The 12883-nt window shown below is 39.9% G+C and overlaps 2 protein-coding genes across 2 annotated transcripts in view; both read right to left on the minus strand.

Annotated features, from left to right (window-relative positions):
* LOC138721537 (alpha-1-antiproteinase-like) overlaps positions 1 to 12883 on the minus strand; it is a 99099-nt gene that overhangs the window by 67693 nt on the left and 18523 nt on the right. The window lies entirely within an intron of this gene.
* On the minus strand, positions 413 to 4325 carry LOC138721514 (alpha-1-antichymotrypsin-like). The gene is made up of 4 exons (XM_069858688.1): positions 3596 to 4325; positions 2411 to 2681; positions 1488 to 1635; positions 413 to 678 (listed from the first exon to the last, which is right to left on the minus strand). The coding sequence occupies exons 1-4, from the start codon at positions 4239 to 4241 to the stop codon at positions 484 to 486; spliced, it is 1260 nt and encodes a 419-aa protein (XP_069714789.1). The 5' UTR covers positions 4242 to 4325; the 3' UTR covers positions 413 to 483.

The following is a 12883-nucleotide window of genomic DNA, read 5'->3' on the forward strand; positions in this document are numbered from 1 at the left end:
TTGAGGATGAACAACAAAGACCTAGGCAGCAAGGAGCTATTTAAAGAAGAAACTACTCTGTAGGGACTGGCTCAGGTGAACATTGGTCATCAGCAAGTACCAGAGAAGACATAATAAAATTGTAGAGTGCTTGTTACCTGTTGGGATAAAGCTTCTCATGAGAAACCCAGGACTGAAAGCGTTTTGGACAAAACTGCTAAGCAGAGAGAATACACTTGTAAAACTAACAGCAGACTTCCAAAGAAAATGCAGAAAATGTGTTATTAACTTGAATTACTTAATTTGGGAAAAAGTTACATTTAAAACAGTTGGTTGCTTGGGGTTTTGTTTGTTTGTTTGTTTTTCTTATTTATTTATTTGATAAGGAAATTCCTCATCACTTCTGAATATCCTTCAATCAGAGTAGCACTAGCTAGCCCACATGAACAAACACTGTAGTCATACAACTTATGCTGAAAACTGGCATGCCCAATAACTCAACAATTACTTCTTAGTAGGATCGACAATTTTCCCCATTAAAAGTATGATGCGCGTTGCTTTGTCATAAAGCAGCAAAAGGAAAGGTCTATTGAATTTGACGGTAACAGGAGGATGGAGAACTCTGGTGAGGATTACGGCTGTGGCTCCTGCAGCTTCAGTTCCAGCCTCATCAACTTCCAGCAGGGCCTTGTGGATTGCCTGCAGGGAAAAGGAAGAAACACTGTGGTTTATATATGGGACAGCAAACAGGGGATAAAGATATACAATCTCCTTCTGGATTATTTAGGAGAAGAAAGGAGTGATAACACCCAGTGGACCAAATTTTCTTATACAGTAAATCTCCAACAGAGAGCCACAGGAGGGTTTTGCATGTCAGGACTGAACAGGGAGGGCCAACAATAAAAAGGAATGCATTGTAGATGCAGCTCACCAGGGCTGGAATAGAGGGAGGATATTGACAGTCCATGCACCAGCTGGTTTATTTTCTTAAATGGTTTGAATTTACACTAGCAACACTTTCTCTGATATTCTAAGGTTAATAGAAGGTTAGTGCTATTTAAATGCTAATACAGGGGCAGTATTTGGCATCTTTGGCACATTAAATCATAGACATAGTGAAATTCTGCTACTGCAAACTGCAAGTTTCCTGGAAACTCTGAGAGTATTAAAATGTTTAAAAATAAACACTAATATAATATGTGTCTCATTTGTAATTTACTTGACACACTCACATGTAAACAATCATATTCCAGTGCCAAGAATTCATTTAAAATCTTGTCCAACTTTTCCATGTACTTTATATCTAGCCTTTTAATAACAACATTAAAATAATACAAACCTGAGACAGCAAACCACCTCTGTATAAAAGTAAGTCCCTACCTGTCATTGTGAGTTTTACTTAAAACTTCAGCAAGACAAGGAGGGAAAGCAAGTCTTTAAAAACCACAGATATAATTGATCACAACAACCAACCACTGCACCATCATCAGCTGTTGCTGCTCACTTACTTGTGAAACTTGAAGATTACCGCTGCCACTAACTCCAGACAGATCAGCATTGCTAGAGAATACTTCAGTAATGCCCATTTCCATTAACAGGTTTTTAACGTCATAAGACCCACTGATAGAAATCTTTGGTAACTGTAGATTTAATCTCCTGTTGAACCAAGAAAATGAAACAGCAGTGAAGCATTACTGCCTTGTTTCAGCAAGAAGGCTGGATAGTACGCAATTCAGTGACACTTGAAAGCATTCTTTTTGTTGGTAATGTCTTTGATGATAGCATTCATATTCCCTGAGAAATTTTGGCATCCAGAGAGAATCATGGAATCATAATAGCTTGGCTTGGAAGGGACCTTAAAGATTATCCAGTTCCAACCCCGCTGTGCCAGGCAGGGATATCACCAGACCAGGCTGCCCAAGACCAAATTCAACCTGGCTGTAAACACTTCCAGGGAGGGGACATCCACAACTTCCCTGGGCAACCTGTTCCAGTGCTATCTTCTTGTACTTACATTCTCCCTTAGATTTGGGAAAAAAACCCTAAATTTTTCTTTGCCGCCCTTATATCTGCACATCTAGCAGACTTTTGTGACTAGAGGGCTACAGAGATTAAACAGACCAATTTTGGAAAGGAAGACAAAATTGAAGACACAGTAAAGCAAATTAATTATGTTAGTAGCATGACAGGAGAGCTGTGGTAGCCAAGCAGGTCTTGAGACAGTTGTTACGATACTATATCCCCTTCTGTCAGGTCAGAGAGCTTACAGTTGCTTATTGATTATGCTTTGCTCTGACTCATCTTGGGAATCACTTAAAACACTGCTTTATGAAATCAGGACATTATATCCAGGAGGAGGATATCTGAAATTAATGTTTTCTCTTAAAAAGAATATGTCCTCAAACATAGTAATCCGTTTCCCTAGAGTTACCTGGTCTCAAGTCTGTTATCCCATTTACAAATGGTTTCCTGGGAGAGAGCATCTTCCACTTGCTTCATCTTTCCATCATCAGGCAGAATGAGCAATGCTCGTGCAGTGCCTTGGTAAGGAAGCTCTACCACCTCGCAAGAGAGATCCTCGTCATAGTAGCTATCATAGGTACTGTCACGCTGCATCATGTCAACTCTAACAGGTGCATTTGTGTTCACAAAAAATTCATCCTTGTGTGTACGCAAGGGATCGAAAGACTTTTCCCAGGCAGCTAATTGGGGAAAGAGAAGATGTTGCACTCAAACATGTGAAGATCATAAAAACTGGCTGATATAAATCAGATGAACTTAAATATTAGGACACTGGAGGGATGTTTACAGGAGACAGGGACCATTAAATCACTTCAACCTCCTGCACAGGACAACGTAAAGCATTTTAACTCTGCAGTAAGTTCAGCATAGTTAAAGTTAGCAAGTCTTGCCCTGCTGGAAGAGTCAAAAGTTTATTAGGACCAGCTGAGAGAATCCCATTTCCATCATAGCCATATGTTTGCATCACTTGTGCTTTTTATGTCACTTAAATTTAGAGGTTTAAACATTCAGCCACAGGATCATGTTATGCCTTTGCTGTTGGGCCATACCCAATACAAGCTGGCTGCACTCACCCTGGTAAGGAATCAACAGAATAAAGGATCCTAACATTCAGCAGGGCTTCAGAAGCACAGGTCCTCAGAATGCTATGTCCCAAGTTTTCACACAGCATGTCTAGTATATCTGACATAACACTGGGGATCCTGGAGGTGCAAGGATGTCAGTCCACTAAAGGTTTGACTGGCACATACACTCACATAGACAACTTGGAAATATCATTAGTCATTACACTCTTGGGCCAGTGAGACAATGTGCACATGACAACTGGGTCCCTGGCTATGAGACAGTTATCTAGAGTGGGACTTCTCTGTCCACACTTTTTGGGCAAACAGACAAAATCAAGAAACTGATATTTCTCAACAATTAGCTACTGTGCTTCTGGCTAGATCTAATTTTCACTTTGAAGGTTCTGTACAGATTAGCTTTTTCCTAAATAGACCTAAATAGTCACTTTGTTAATAAATCACCAGGGGTTCTCTATAATTTTTCTTTTGCATCAAAATCATCTATTGGAACACTATGCTAAATATCTTACCTTTAAAATAAATGTAGTTAACAAGAACCAATACAGTACTTGGATCAAGATGAGCAATTAATTCAGGAATTTTCCCTTCGGTCTTCTCCTCCACATATTCATTGATTTGATTTATAGCTTCCTCTGGGTTATGGAAATTGCTAGACATGAATTCTGCATTGTAAAACTCTTTGGTATTTTGTAAAAATGCCTCCTGTAGTTCATACCCAGTGGCTGTAAAAAGGGCATTCCCTATATTTAATGTGGTGTTAACATCAGTACAGTTCAGTACTGCTAAAACTTTACGAAAACTTTCATGTATATTATGTATGTGAGTCTCAGTCAGAGTGTTAAAGCCCAGTCCTTCAAAAATCTGGGACAGGGTGGTTGTCTTAGCACCAACAGCCAGCATGGCAAAAGCAGTGGAGATGCTCATGGGAGAAAAGAAAACATTTTTATCAGCTTCTTTTGATATAGCCTGCTTGTAAAATCTAAATGCAAAATCTGCATAGTTAGAGCCTTGCTCGTCACATTTAAGTGTTAATAAATTTTCTGTTCCATCTGGCAATTTTGTATTATTGACTTCATGACAAATGTTTCCTTGGTGACAATGGGTTACGGCACAAAGTACATCAAGGAGTAAACACAGGCACAGGAGATACTTCATCTTCTTTTCAAATTATTCTGTCACAAAATAAACAGTCATTAGATGAGCAAATGGTAATGATAAGCTTGATAGTAAGAAATAAATAGTTTAATATAAATATTATACAGTATAACTACAAAGGTCTAATCATAGAATCACAGAATCATGGAATGATTTGGGTTGGAAAGGATCTTAAAAATCATTTGGTTCCAACATTTCTGCCATGGGCAGGAACACCTAGCACTAGACCAGGCTGCTTAAGGCCCGATACATAGGATACTTAGAGTGCCCATGAGCAAAATGTAAAATATAATTGATGAATTCAACCGAATTATAAATTAAAATGTCAGACATAATAAAACCATAATATTCCATTGCAACTGCCCTGAAAAGGCAATTCTCTTCTTCATTGGCAATGAAATTATAAAGCCAAAGTCCATAATAATATCTGTTAACGATGACGTGATCTTCCATGGATAATTTTCGCCTATAGGGTACATCTAAACAAACAAGTTACCATGAGGTAAGACAGGGTGTGGGTTTCAAAGACATCAAATACTCCACAGTACCTGCCCAAATGTAGTTTGGTAAATGTGAGGAAATGCGAGGCAGCTCACTTCTCACTGGAAGCGGGATAAAAGCCCTCTTTCATCAGGCAGCAGCACACGAGCAGAAAGCTATCATAGACTACTCGGTGCTCGTTAAATTCACACCCTTGTTTACTTCTTGGTTACTTACTCACATGACCAGTCGTTGGCCACAGCTGATAAGTGATGGATGAAAGTCATCTACATAAACTTCAAAGCAAAATTCAAGACAAAAGCCTGGAGCGCCCTGTGCCATGGCAGAAGGGCACTCAAAACTGGGCACAAAGACTTATGGAAAGCAGCAGATTTGCACCAGATCATAAGGAGCATGTTTGGAAGGAAGGGACCCCTCTTTCAGGGAATGCAACGAGTGCTTTTAACTTGTTAAGTGGTGGTTTGTCTCTCACTGTGGGTTAACCCGCGTGGAGTGTGTAGCTCCCTCTTGATACTTAGGAAGTACCTAGGTTCAAGAGGTAAAGAGGAGCACCGAAGCCATTTGGAAACCAAAGGACACTCAGGTTAATCGTTTTGGAGATGATGGGTTTCTTGGTTATGCTTGTTCTCCCACTGCCAACACAGCATACTTCACATAAGCCTCCTGCCCTCCATGGAAGCTGGAACAATTCTCTAGTTTACTGAATTACGTTGCCTGCTCTCCTGGGGAGGCATCTAGTATAAACTCACTTCAGAAATGTAACAAGCTATCTTCAAAAAAAAAAAAGGCTTTATTTCCCTTATAGCTTCTACATGAAAACATTTCTAGAACTATGGCTCCTCTTCTTCTTCTGGTTTCCAGGCAACGCAACCTGTTTGTGTCCTTCCCTTCCAGGAATTCATTTTCCTACGTCCTGCCAAGGTGACCTTCTCTCAGTCCTGTATTCAGCCCCAGATGTGAAAGATGACTCTATCTATTATCTAAAGAAAATTTATGTAGAGTTTCTGAAGGTAGTCCATGTCCCAGGAATCTCGGTAAATTTTTTATTGATATGATGGTCTTTCTTGTTTTTACAGCGAACATACATACTGGCTGTGTGTTCTCATATTTGCTTGGATCTGAGTGTGCTGAGTGAGAGCAGTCAGTGACCACTGTAGTGACCGGCACTAAGAAGAGGGAAGGCTAAATTTTAACTTCCTTAAACCAAAAGATGGAGTATGGCCCTCTATGGGAATATGACTCAACTATTTGCATCTCTTTTAAGCACAATTCTTCCTCTTTTCCCAATCATATGCACTACCTTTATGTATTGCAGACAAATGAAACAACCATCTAGTATAGAGGGTGTTTCAAAAGTACTTGCTTTTAACATTTCATAGACTATTTTTCTCTAGTTATTTCAGATATTACACACTTAAAAAGAAGATAAATTTTGTCCGTCCCAACCACTTCCTGTGTCCAATCAGACCTTAGCCTAAATTTCAAAGAATTTATGAAAAAAAGAGTATGTTTTTTCTGCAGCAAACATATTAGGCATGGATCTTTTTCTAACTTCTATTATAACAGATCAGTTAAAAAACTTCTCTTAGTACATCTATACAAATATTAAGCAAGTACTTCTACCAGAAGCAGGAAAATACTGAATACTGTCATCAAGTTTTCCCTACATACTTTTCCCTTTACAGATGTTAATCACATTAATTTGAAATTAGAAAATTGCAGCCACATTATTTTGGTTTTTATTACCATTTCAAGGCTAAGGAACCTGGAAAGGCTACTAAATCTGGGCTGTATTTTTAATATGCAGATTGGAAAACCAGAAAATAATTCTCTGCCAAACCACAAATTAGTTTGTCTATGGGAATAAAAGGGGTAATTAAATTTAAATTGTGGCCTTCCACCCACCCCTTACACTCACCCAGTCCTAATTAGAGAGCCTGGCCTTAGCAATTCAATGGCTGCTTTATACATTAAGTCAACAAAAGAGTTTATAAATTGGACTTGGTTGTTCAGTCACTAGTGGGATTAGGCTAATTTCAAGTCACCATGAAGGCTGTTTTCAATCTAAAAGGTGATTTCATCAGTATTCTGCTTTAATAACTAATTAATGAGTCCACATGACTTCAAAGATTATCTTATTCTAATTTTGCCCCCAGAAAATCAGCTCCCATTGGTCCCCTGCATGTTTGCGTGATTCACCTTTCATGGCAACATCCACACAGAACCAAGTCACAAGCAGACAAATTAACCTAACATGAAAATTCCACCAACTACAGAAAGCATCAGTTGCAAATCTCTAAGAAAAACGCACATGTAGTACTTACAAAATCAGAAGTCCTACTGCATTAGGCTGACCACGCTGTTCTCCACACAGTTACTTATACTGCTCCATCATCTTCTGCTTAATTTCCAATGTTAAACATTAAACAGACCTGATAAAAATTAGAGCGAACCAAAAAGGAGGAAACTGAACAAATAATGATGAAATAGGGTTTCCGAAGATCAACTCCACAATTCAGCCAATGGAGATGACATTCTTCAGCCTTTTTAATAGTAGCTGTGACATTCTATCTGTTCCCGCTGACCACTTGGAGAAGCTTAGCATAAACCTTGTGTAATTAGGACCCAAGCAGAAACCAGGAGGTTGTGCCTGAAACCACTTGAAACAGATGCTAACTCCTGGTGCCAGAAGTCAAACTATCTGTGCTTTGCTGCAGCACACACGGAGCTGACAGCCACACACGACAGCAGCTCAGGGCTCTCCCAAAGTCTGACCAGAGTCAAATCTTCCTCCTGATCCTCAGTCTGAGTGTGGCCTCTCAGCCTGCACCGTCTCAGTCTGACTGTAATTGCATGCCATTGAGAGGATATGCGATGGACATGCTTCTCTGATGGGTTTCCTGCTCTGACTGACGTGGTCCCTTCATATATCTGAGTTCTGTATGCATCTGAATTTCTGCCGCAGGTAAGTGGTGGCAGTACACGGAGCAAGCTGTTTTCTCTACTCTCACACATGCACTATGTGTGCCACCCACTTCTTATCCTTGCCCCTCTTGAATAAATTGAAATTGCTGTAATGAAAAAAAAAAAAAGCCACTTGTTTCTCTTAAATTTTTCCAATAGAAATAAAAGGCTAGTGGATCAAACTGGTCAAATATGCCCAGTTAACAACAAAAAACACAACTCAGAGGTGACTTGAAAAATGTTTCTCCATTTGTGACAACCTTTTTCCCTTGTACTTCTTAACCCACGTGTAATTTTGTCATTGCAAACATAAACATGGAGACAAGAATGTAGATGAATGCTGCCTTGAGACTTCCTTCCATTGTTTTCCTCTTTGGTTCTTTCTGCCCTTTCCTTTTTACTTGTTCTCTTTGTTTCTTTCCGCCCTTTCCTTTTTACTTGTTCTTTCTAATTCTAGCTTTCAAAGGTTACAGACACAGATTATTTTACTCATCAAAGCCTAGATAAAAGACAGGTCATGGTGGTCAAGGACAAACTGTGTTACAAAATGGTCATAAGCCTCTTGTTTTCTTTTTCATTTGTGAGGCCTTTTAATTACTGTTTTGTTTTTATTAATATTAAGCTACACTTTAACAAGGCATTTCCCTAGCATTTCATTATAGCAGCACCAATTAGGTGCTACACCAGATTAAAACTAAAACGATGAACAATGCACACATGCCAGGTGTACCACACATTGACAAGACCCATTTAGAGTCTCAGCTCTCTACTGACCATAATTTCAACTCTAAAATTATGCCGTGAAACCACAGTAATCAGATTTATGCTGGTAATTAACCTGCTGCACTAGATCTTGGTTCTCTACTACTTGTTTTTAATAGCAATAAAAGTTCAGAATATTGTAATAACAAAAAAAACCCCACCCTTCCTCCACCCCTGATAGTTTTGAGGTATTTAATAGTCTTTGGCAAGTATCAGGCAGTCAGAGTGCAAGGAAAATTGTTGAAATAGAAGATGTATGCATGTCTGGTGAACTAGAGTTCTTCTAGTATGGATAAGGCGTATAAAGAAGAAAAAAGGCCCAATCTGAACACAGTGATCATGCCAGGCTTTCAGTATCTGTTGGAGTATCCCATCTACTGTCCTGACAGGAATGCAAAATTCATTAGTTTAGGGGAATGAGAAAGGGGGATGAAATACAGTCTGTATATAGTGATGAAAACGTTCATAAGGAGAGGGAAGTTCTGCTCACAAAATGGTTTTTCATGTGAATTGGTATTGCTAATAATGTATATGAACTAATTATTAATCAGGGACTATAATTTAAAAAATATGCTCTGCCAATAATTAACAAATATATTTTTTTGGTTGGAAAATCAACACCTGTTATAAATTAACCCCTAAAAAGGTAGAATGTATTTCATGTATGGTTCTCCAATAACTAAATCTTCTACTGTTGCTATAGAAGCGTGCAGGTTGGCAGATATGACAGAGGACTGATAACAGACTTAAGCCCTCCTGAAATAAGGGCAGGAAGGTAGGCAGATTAATATTGGAAACCTTTATTTACAGCCCAGAATCTTTCAAAATAAGGTCTGTTTTTCATCATTTCTTCATGTAACAGCTTCGCCATGGAATTTTCAGAGTTGAATGTTTCTGTAATACTAATAGTAGTAACAAAATAACATTCGGAGATTTTCATATCTGAATGACTTACAACAGTCTCTAACCCCCCAAATAGTTGCCGAAATATCCATGTTGCAGTCTTATTGACTATAAAGACCTCCAAGAATATTATCTGTTGCTCAAATATTTTTCAGGACATTGGAATGACTTCAGGATGGAAAGGACTGCTTGATGAGAGAAGCAATGAGCTGAAAATTCAGATCAGATTGCTAGTTCTGTTGAGCAGTTCAGCTTTGACCTTGGGAACATCACTAACACTCTCTGCTAGGATTCAGTTTTCTTGTCTGTAAGATAAAAATGACACATCTTACCTCCTCATTGAGAGAAGATGATGTGAAAATAAAAAGTTACTTCTAATGGCCTTGAACATCATTTCAGTTTTTTATTGAGTTTAATGAGGACAATATAATTTTTGATCAATTAGATACCAGGGCACTGGAATTTGATTCCACCACAGAATACGTCCCTCACAGAAACTCCCTCGGTAACAGTGATATGAATTTAAAAATCTGTGGTCTGCAGGATGCTGCTTTATACAGCCTCAAAGTGAAACTAGAAACATTCCTTAGTTGCAAGCTTCCATAAAATGTCCTCTGGACGTTACAGAAAATTTCTTCTTTCCTGATGTGCCTAGTGCTTGCATCCAAGAAGTCCTAGCTACCTACATATATTACAGAATGGAGAGAGGTGATTAAGCACATGTAAATGCACAAGTCATAGGATCACATAATCATAGGATCACAGAATCATAGAACCACAGAATCATAGAATCATGAAATTATTTGGGTTGGAAGGGACCTTAAAGATCAAAGAGCCGTTGACCACTGCTCTCTGAATGTGACCATCCAACCAATTCCTTATCCACCAAACAGTCCACCCATAAAATCCATATCTCTCCAGTTTTGAGATATAGGTGTTGTGGGGGACCATGTCAAAGGTTTTACAGGAGTCCAGTTAGATTACATCCATTGTTTTTCCTCTGTCCACTGTTGTGGTCACCCCATCATAGGAAGCCACTAGATTGGTCAGGCAGGACTTGCCCTTGGTGAAGCCATGGGACCTGATGAAATGCATCTGTGGCTCCTACAGGAACTGGCAGATGAAGTTGTCAAACCACTATCCATCATATCTGAGAAGTCGAGGCAGTCCAGTGAAGTTCCCACTGAATGGAAAGGGGGAAAAATAACCCCTATTTATAAAAAGGGGGGAAAGGAAGACCTGAGGAACTACAGATCAGTCAGTCTCACCTCTGTGCCCCAGCAAGATGCTCTGGGAAACTCAGCTGAGGCACATGGAAAATAAGGAGGTGACTGTTGACAGCCAATGTGGCTTCGCTAAGGGAAAACCATATCTGATGGATTTGGTGGCCTTCTACAATGGGGCTACAGCACTGGTGGATACTGTCAGAGTAACTGACATCAGGTACCTGGACTTGTACAAAACATGTGAAACTCTCCCACATGATATTCTGGTCACTGTATAGAAGACATGGATTTGATGGATGAACCGCTCAGTGGATAAGGATGATCTCACTCAAAGAGTTGTGGTCAACAGTCAATGTCCAAGTGGACCAGTGGTAAGAGGTGTTCCATGAGGTTCAGCATTGGGACTGGTGTTGTTTAGCATCTTTCCCTTCCATGGAGACCTGGACAGGCTTGAGAGGTAGGTATATGCAAGCCTCATGAAGTTCAACAAGGCCAAGTTCAAGGTCGTGCACCCAGGTTGAGGCAATCCGAAGCACAATTACAGGATGAGTGGAGAATGGATTGAGAATAGCCCTGAAACAAAGGACTTGTGGGTGCTGGTGAATGAAAAGCTAGACGTGAACCAGCAATGTCCACTCACATCCAGAAGGCCAACCATATCCTGGGCTGCTTCAAAAGATGTGTGGCCAGCAGGTCCAGGGAGGTGATTCTGCCCCTCTACTCCACTCTTGTGAGACCTCACCTGGAGTACTGTGTTCAGTTCCAGAGTCATTAACACATGAAGGACATGGACCTGTTTGAGCAAATCCAGAGCACGGCCAGGAAGGTGATCAGAGGACTTGAGCACCTATCATGCAAGGTCAGGCTGAGAAAGCTGGGCTTGTTTAGCCTAGCGAAGAGAAGGCTGCAGGGATGCTTTATAGCAGCCTTCTAGTACTTAAAGGGGACCTACAGGAAAGGTGGGGAGGGACTCTTTGTTAGGGAGTGTAGTGACAGGATGAGGCCCAAACATTTTAAGCTGAAAGAGGGTAGATTTAGATTAGATATTAGGAAGAAATTTTGTACTGTGAGGGTGATGCAGCACTGGAACAGGTTGCCCAGAGAAGTTGCGGTTGCTTCATCCCTGAAGTTGTTCAAGGCCAGGTTGGATGAGGCTTTGAGCAACGTGGTCTATTGGAAGGTGTCCCTGCCCATGACAGGAGGGTTGGAATTGGATGATCTTTAATTTTCCTTCCAACTCAAATCATTCTATGATTCTATGAAGTTGCAAGCATTAATAATCTGCACACACCACGGGGCACTGCCCAAGGCAAGCCTTTTACCAGAATTTTTTCTTTCATGACTAGAAAATACAAATATCCATTGCTAATACCTACAACACAAGACTCTTGTACCAGAAAATAGAGCAGGATAAGATCATTGAGCTCACTAAAAAATTCTTTTTCACCCTCCAGCTTGACCATGCCAGCAGGGATCATTTCACCTGAACCTCTTCATCTATTGCCAGTCCTGTGTTGTACTTTTGAATTCATACTGTTTAGCTATGGTATGGCACTTGAATCCTGTTCTGACTCTTTAAACAAAGAAAGGAAGGATGATCATCCTCAGTGGATAGCAATGAACAGACAGGAATCTAAGTTTATACAAAGTGAACCTGTGACTGAGCTGGGAAGCGAAGCAGAACCTCCCAAGTCCCAGCCCAGTGCTGTGTAACAGCTGGCCCATCCTTCTTTCTTAATAATATTCTTGCGTTAAAGAAAGAAAGAAATTAATCAATTAATTATGGGTTTCCAACAGCAATATGCTACTTAAAATCGTAATAAATGTGTGTCTATACAACATGAAAATACATTTAACAAGAACCATCCCAGTGAGTAATTCAAGACTTGAGCAACTAACATTATTTTGAAAGCCTTCATTAAAAAGTTCTTCTTCACCTTCCCATTTGGTCCACTGGCCATACTATCTGGGACCATCTCATCTGAACTCCTTCCCTTAACTCCTGTGTACTCCTGGGTGATACCAAATCGAGTGCCTACCTTTAATCATACAACCGATCAAGTAAGGCTGATCAAAGTGGATTGAAGTAAACAATAATGACATTATTCTGTGACTCAGAAGATCAGCTGTCCAAGCACACAATATGGATTTTGGCTAATGCTCAAAGAAAGGGACCAGAAAGTGGTCTTGCAAGCCTCACAGGCAATTTACCTTGTTTATTACTCCCTAACAGTCTCTCTGCTCACGCAGAACAGCTCAGTTGAAAATGAAGGTACAAACACAGGA

Source organism: Phaenicophaeus curvirostris, chromosome 5 (genome assembly GCF_032191515.1).
Source record: "Phaenicophaeus curvirostris isolate KB17595 chromosome 5, BPBGC_Pcur_1.0, whole genome shotgun sequence".
NCBI lineage: Eukaryota > Metazoa > Chordata > Aves > Cuculiformes > Cuculidae > Phaenicophaeus > Phaenicophaeus curvirostris.

What these genes read in the sequence shown, in the direction of transcription:
- LOC138721514 (XM_069858688.1), bottom strand. Translation starts at nt 4,241, where the DNA reads ATGAAGTATCTCCTGTGCCTGTGTTTACTCCTTGATGTACTTTGTGCC. An exon ending in TAACTACATTTATTTTAAAG is followed by an intron (nt 2,682 to 3,595) that starts GTAAGATATTTA and finishes TTCCCCAATTAG; the next exon opens with CTGCCTGGGAAAAGTCTTTC. An exon ending in GTAATCTTCAAGTTTCACAA is followed by an intron (nt 679 to 1,487) that starts GTAAGTGAGCAG and finishes TTTTCCCTGCAG; the next exon opens with GCAATCCACAAGGCCCTGCT.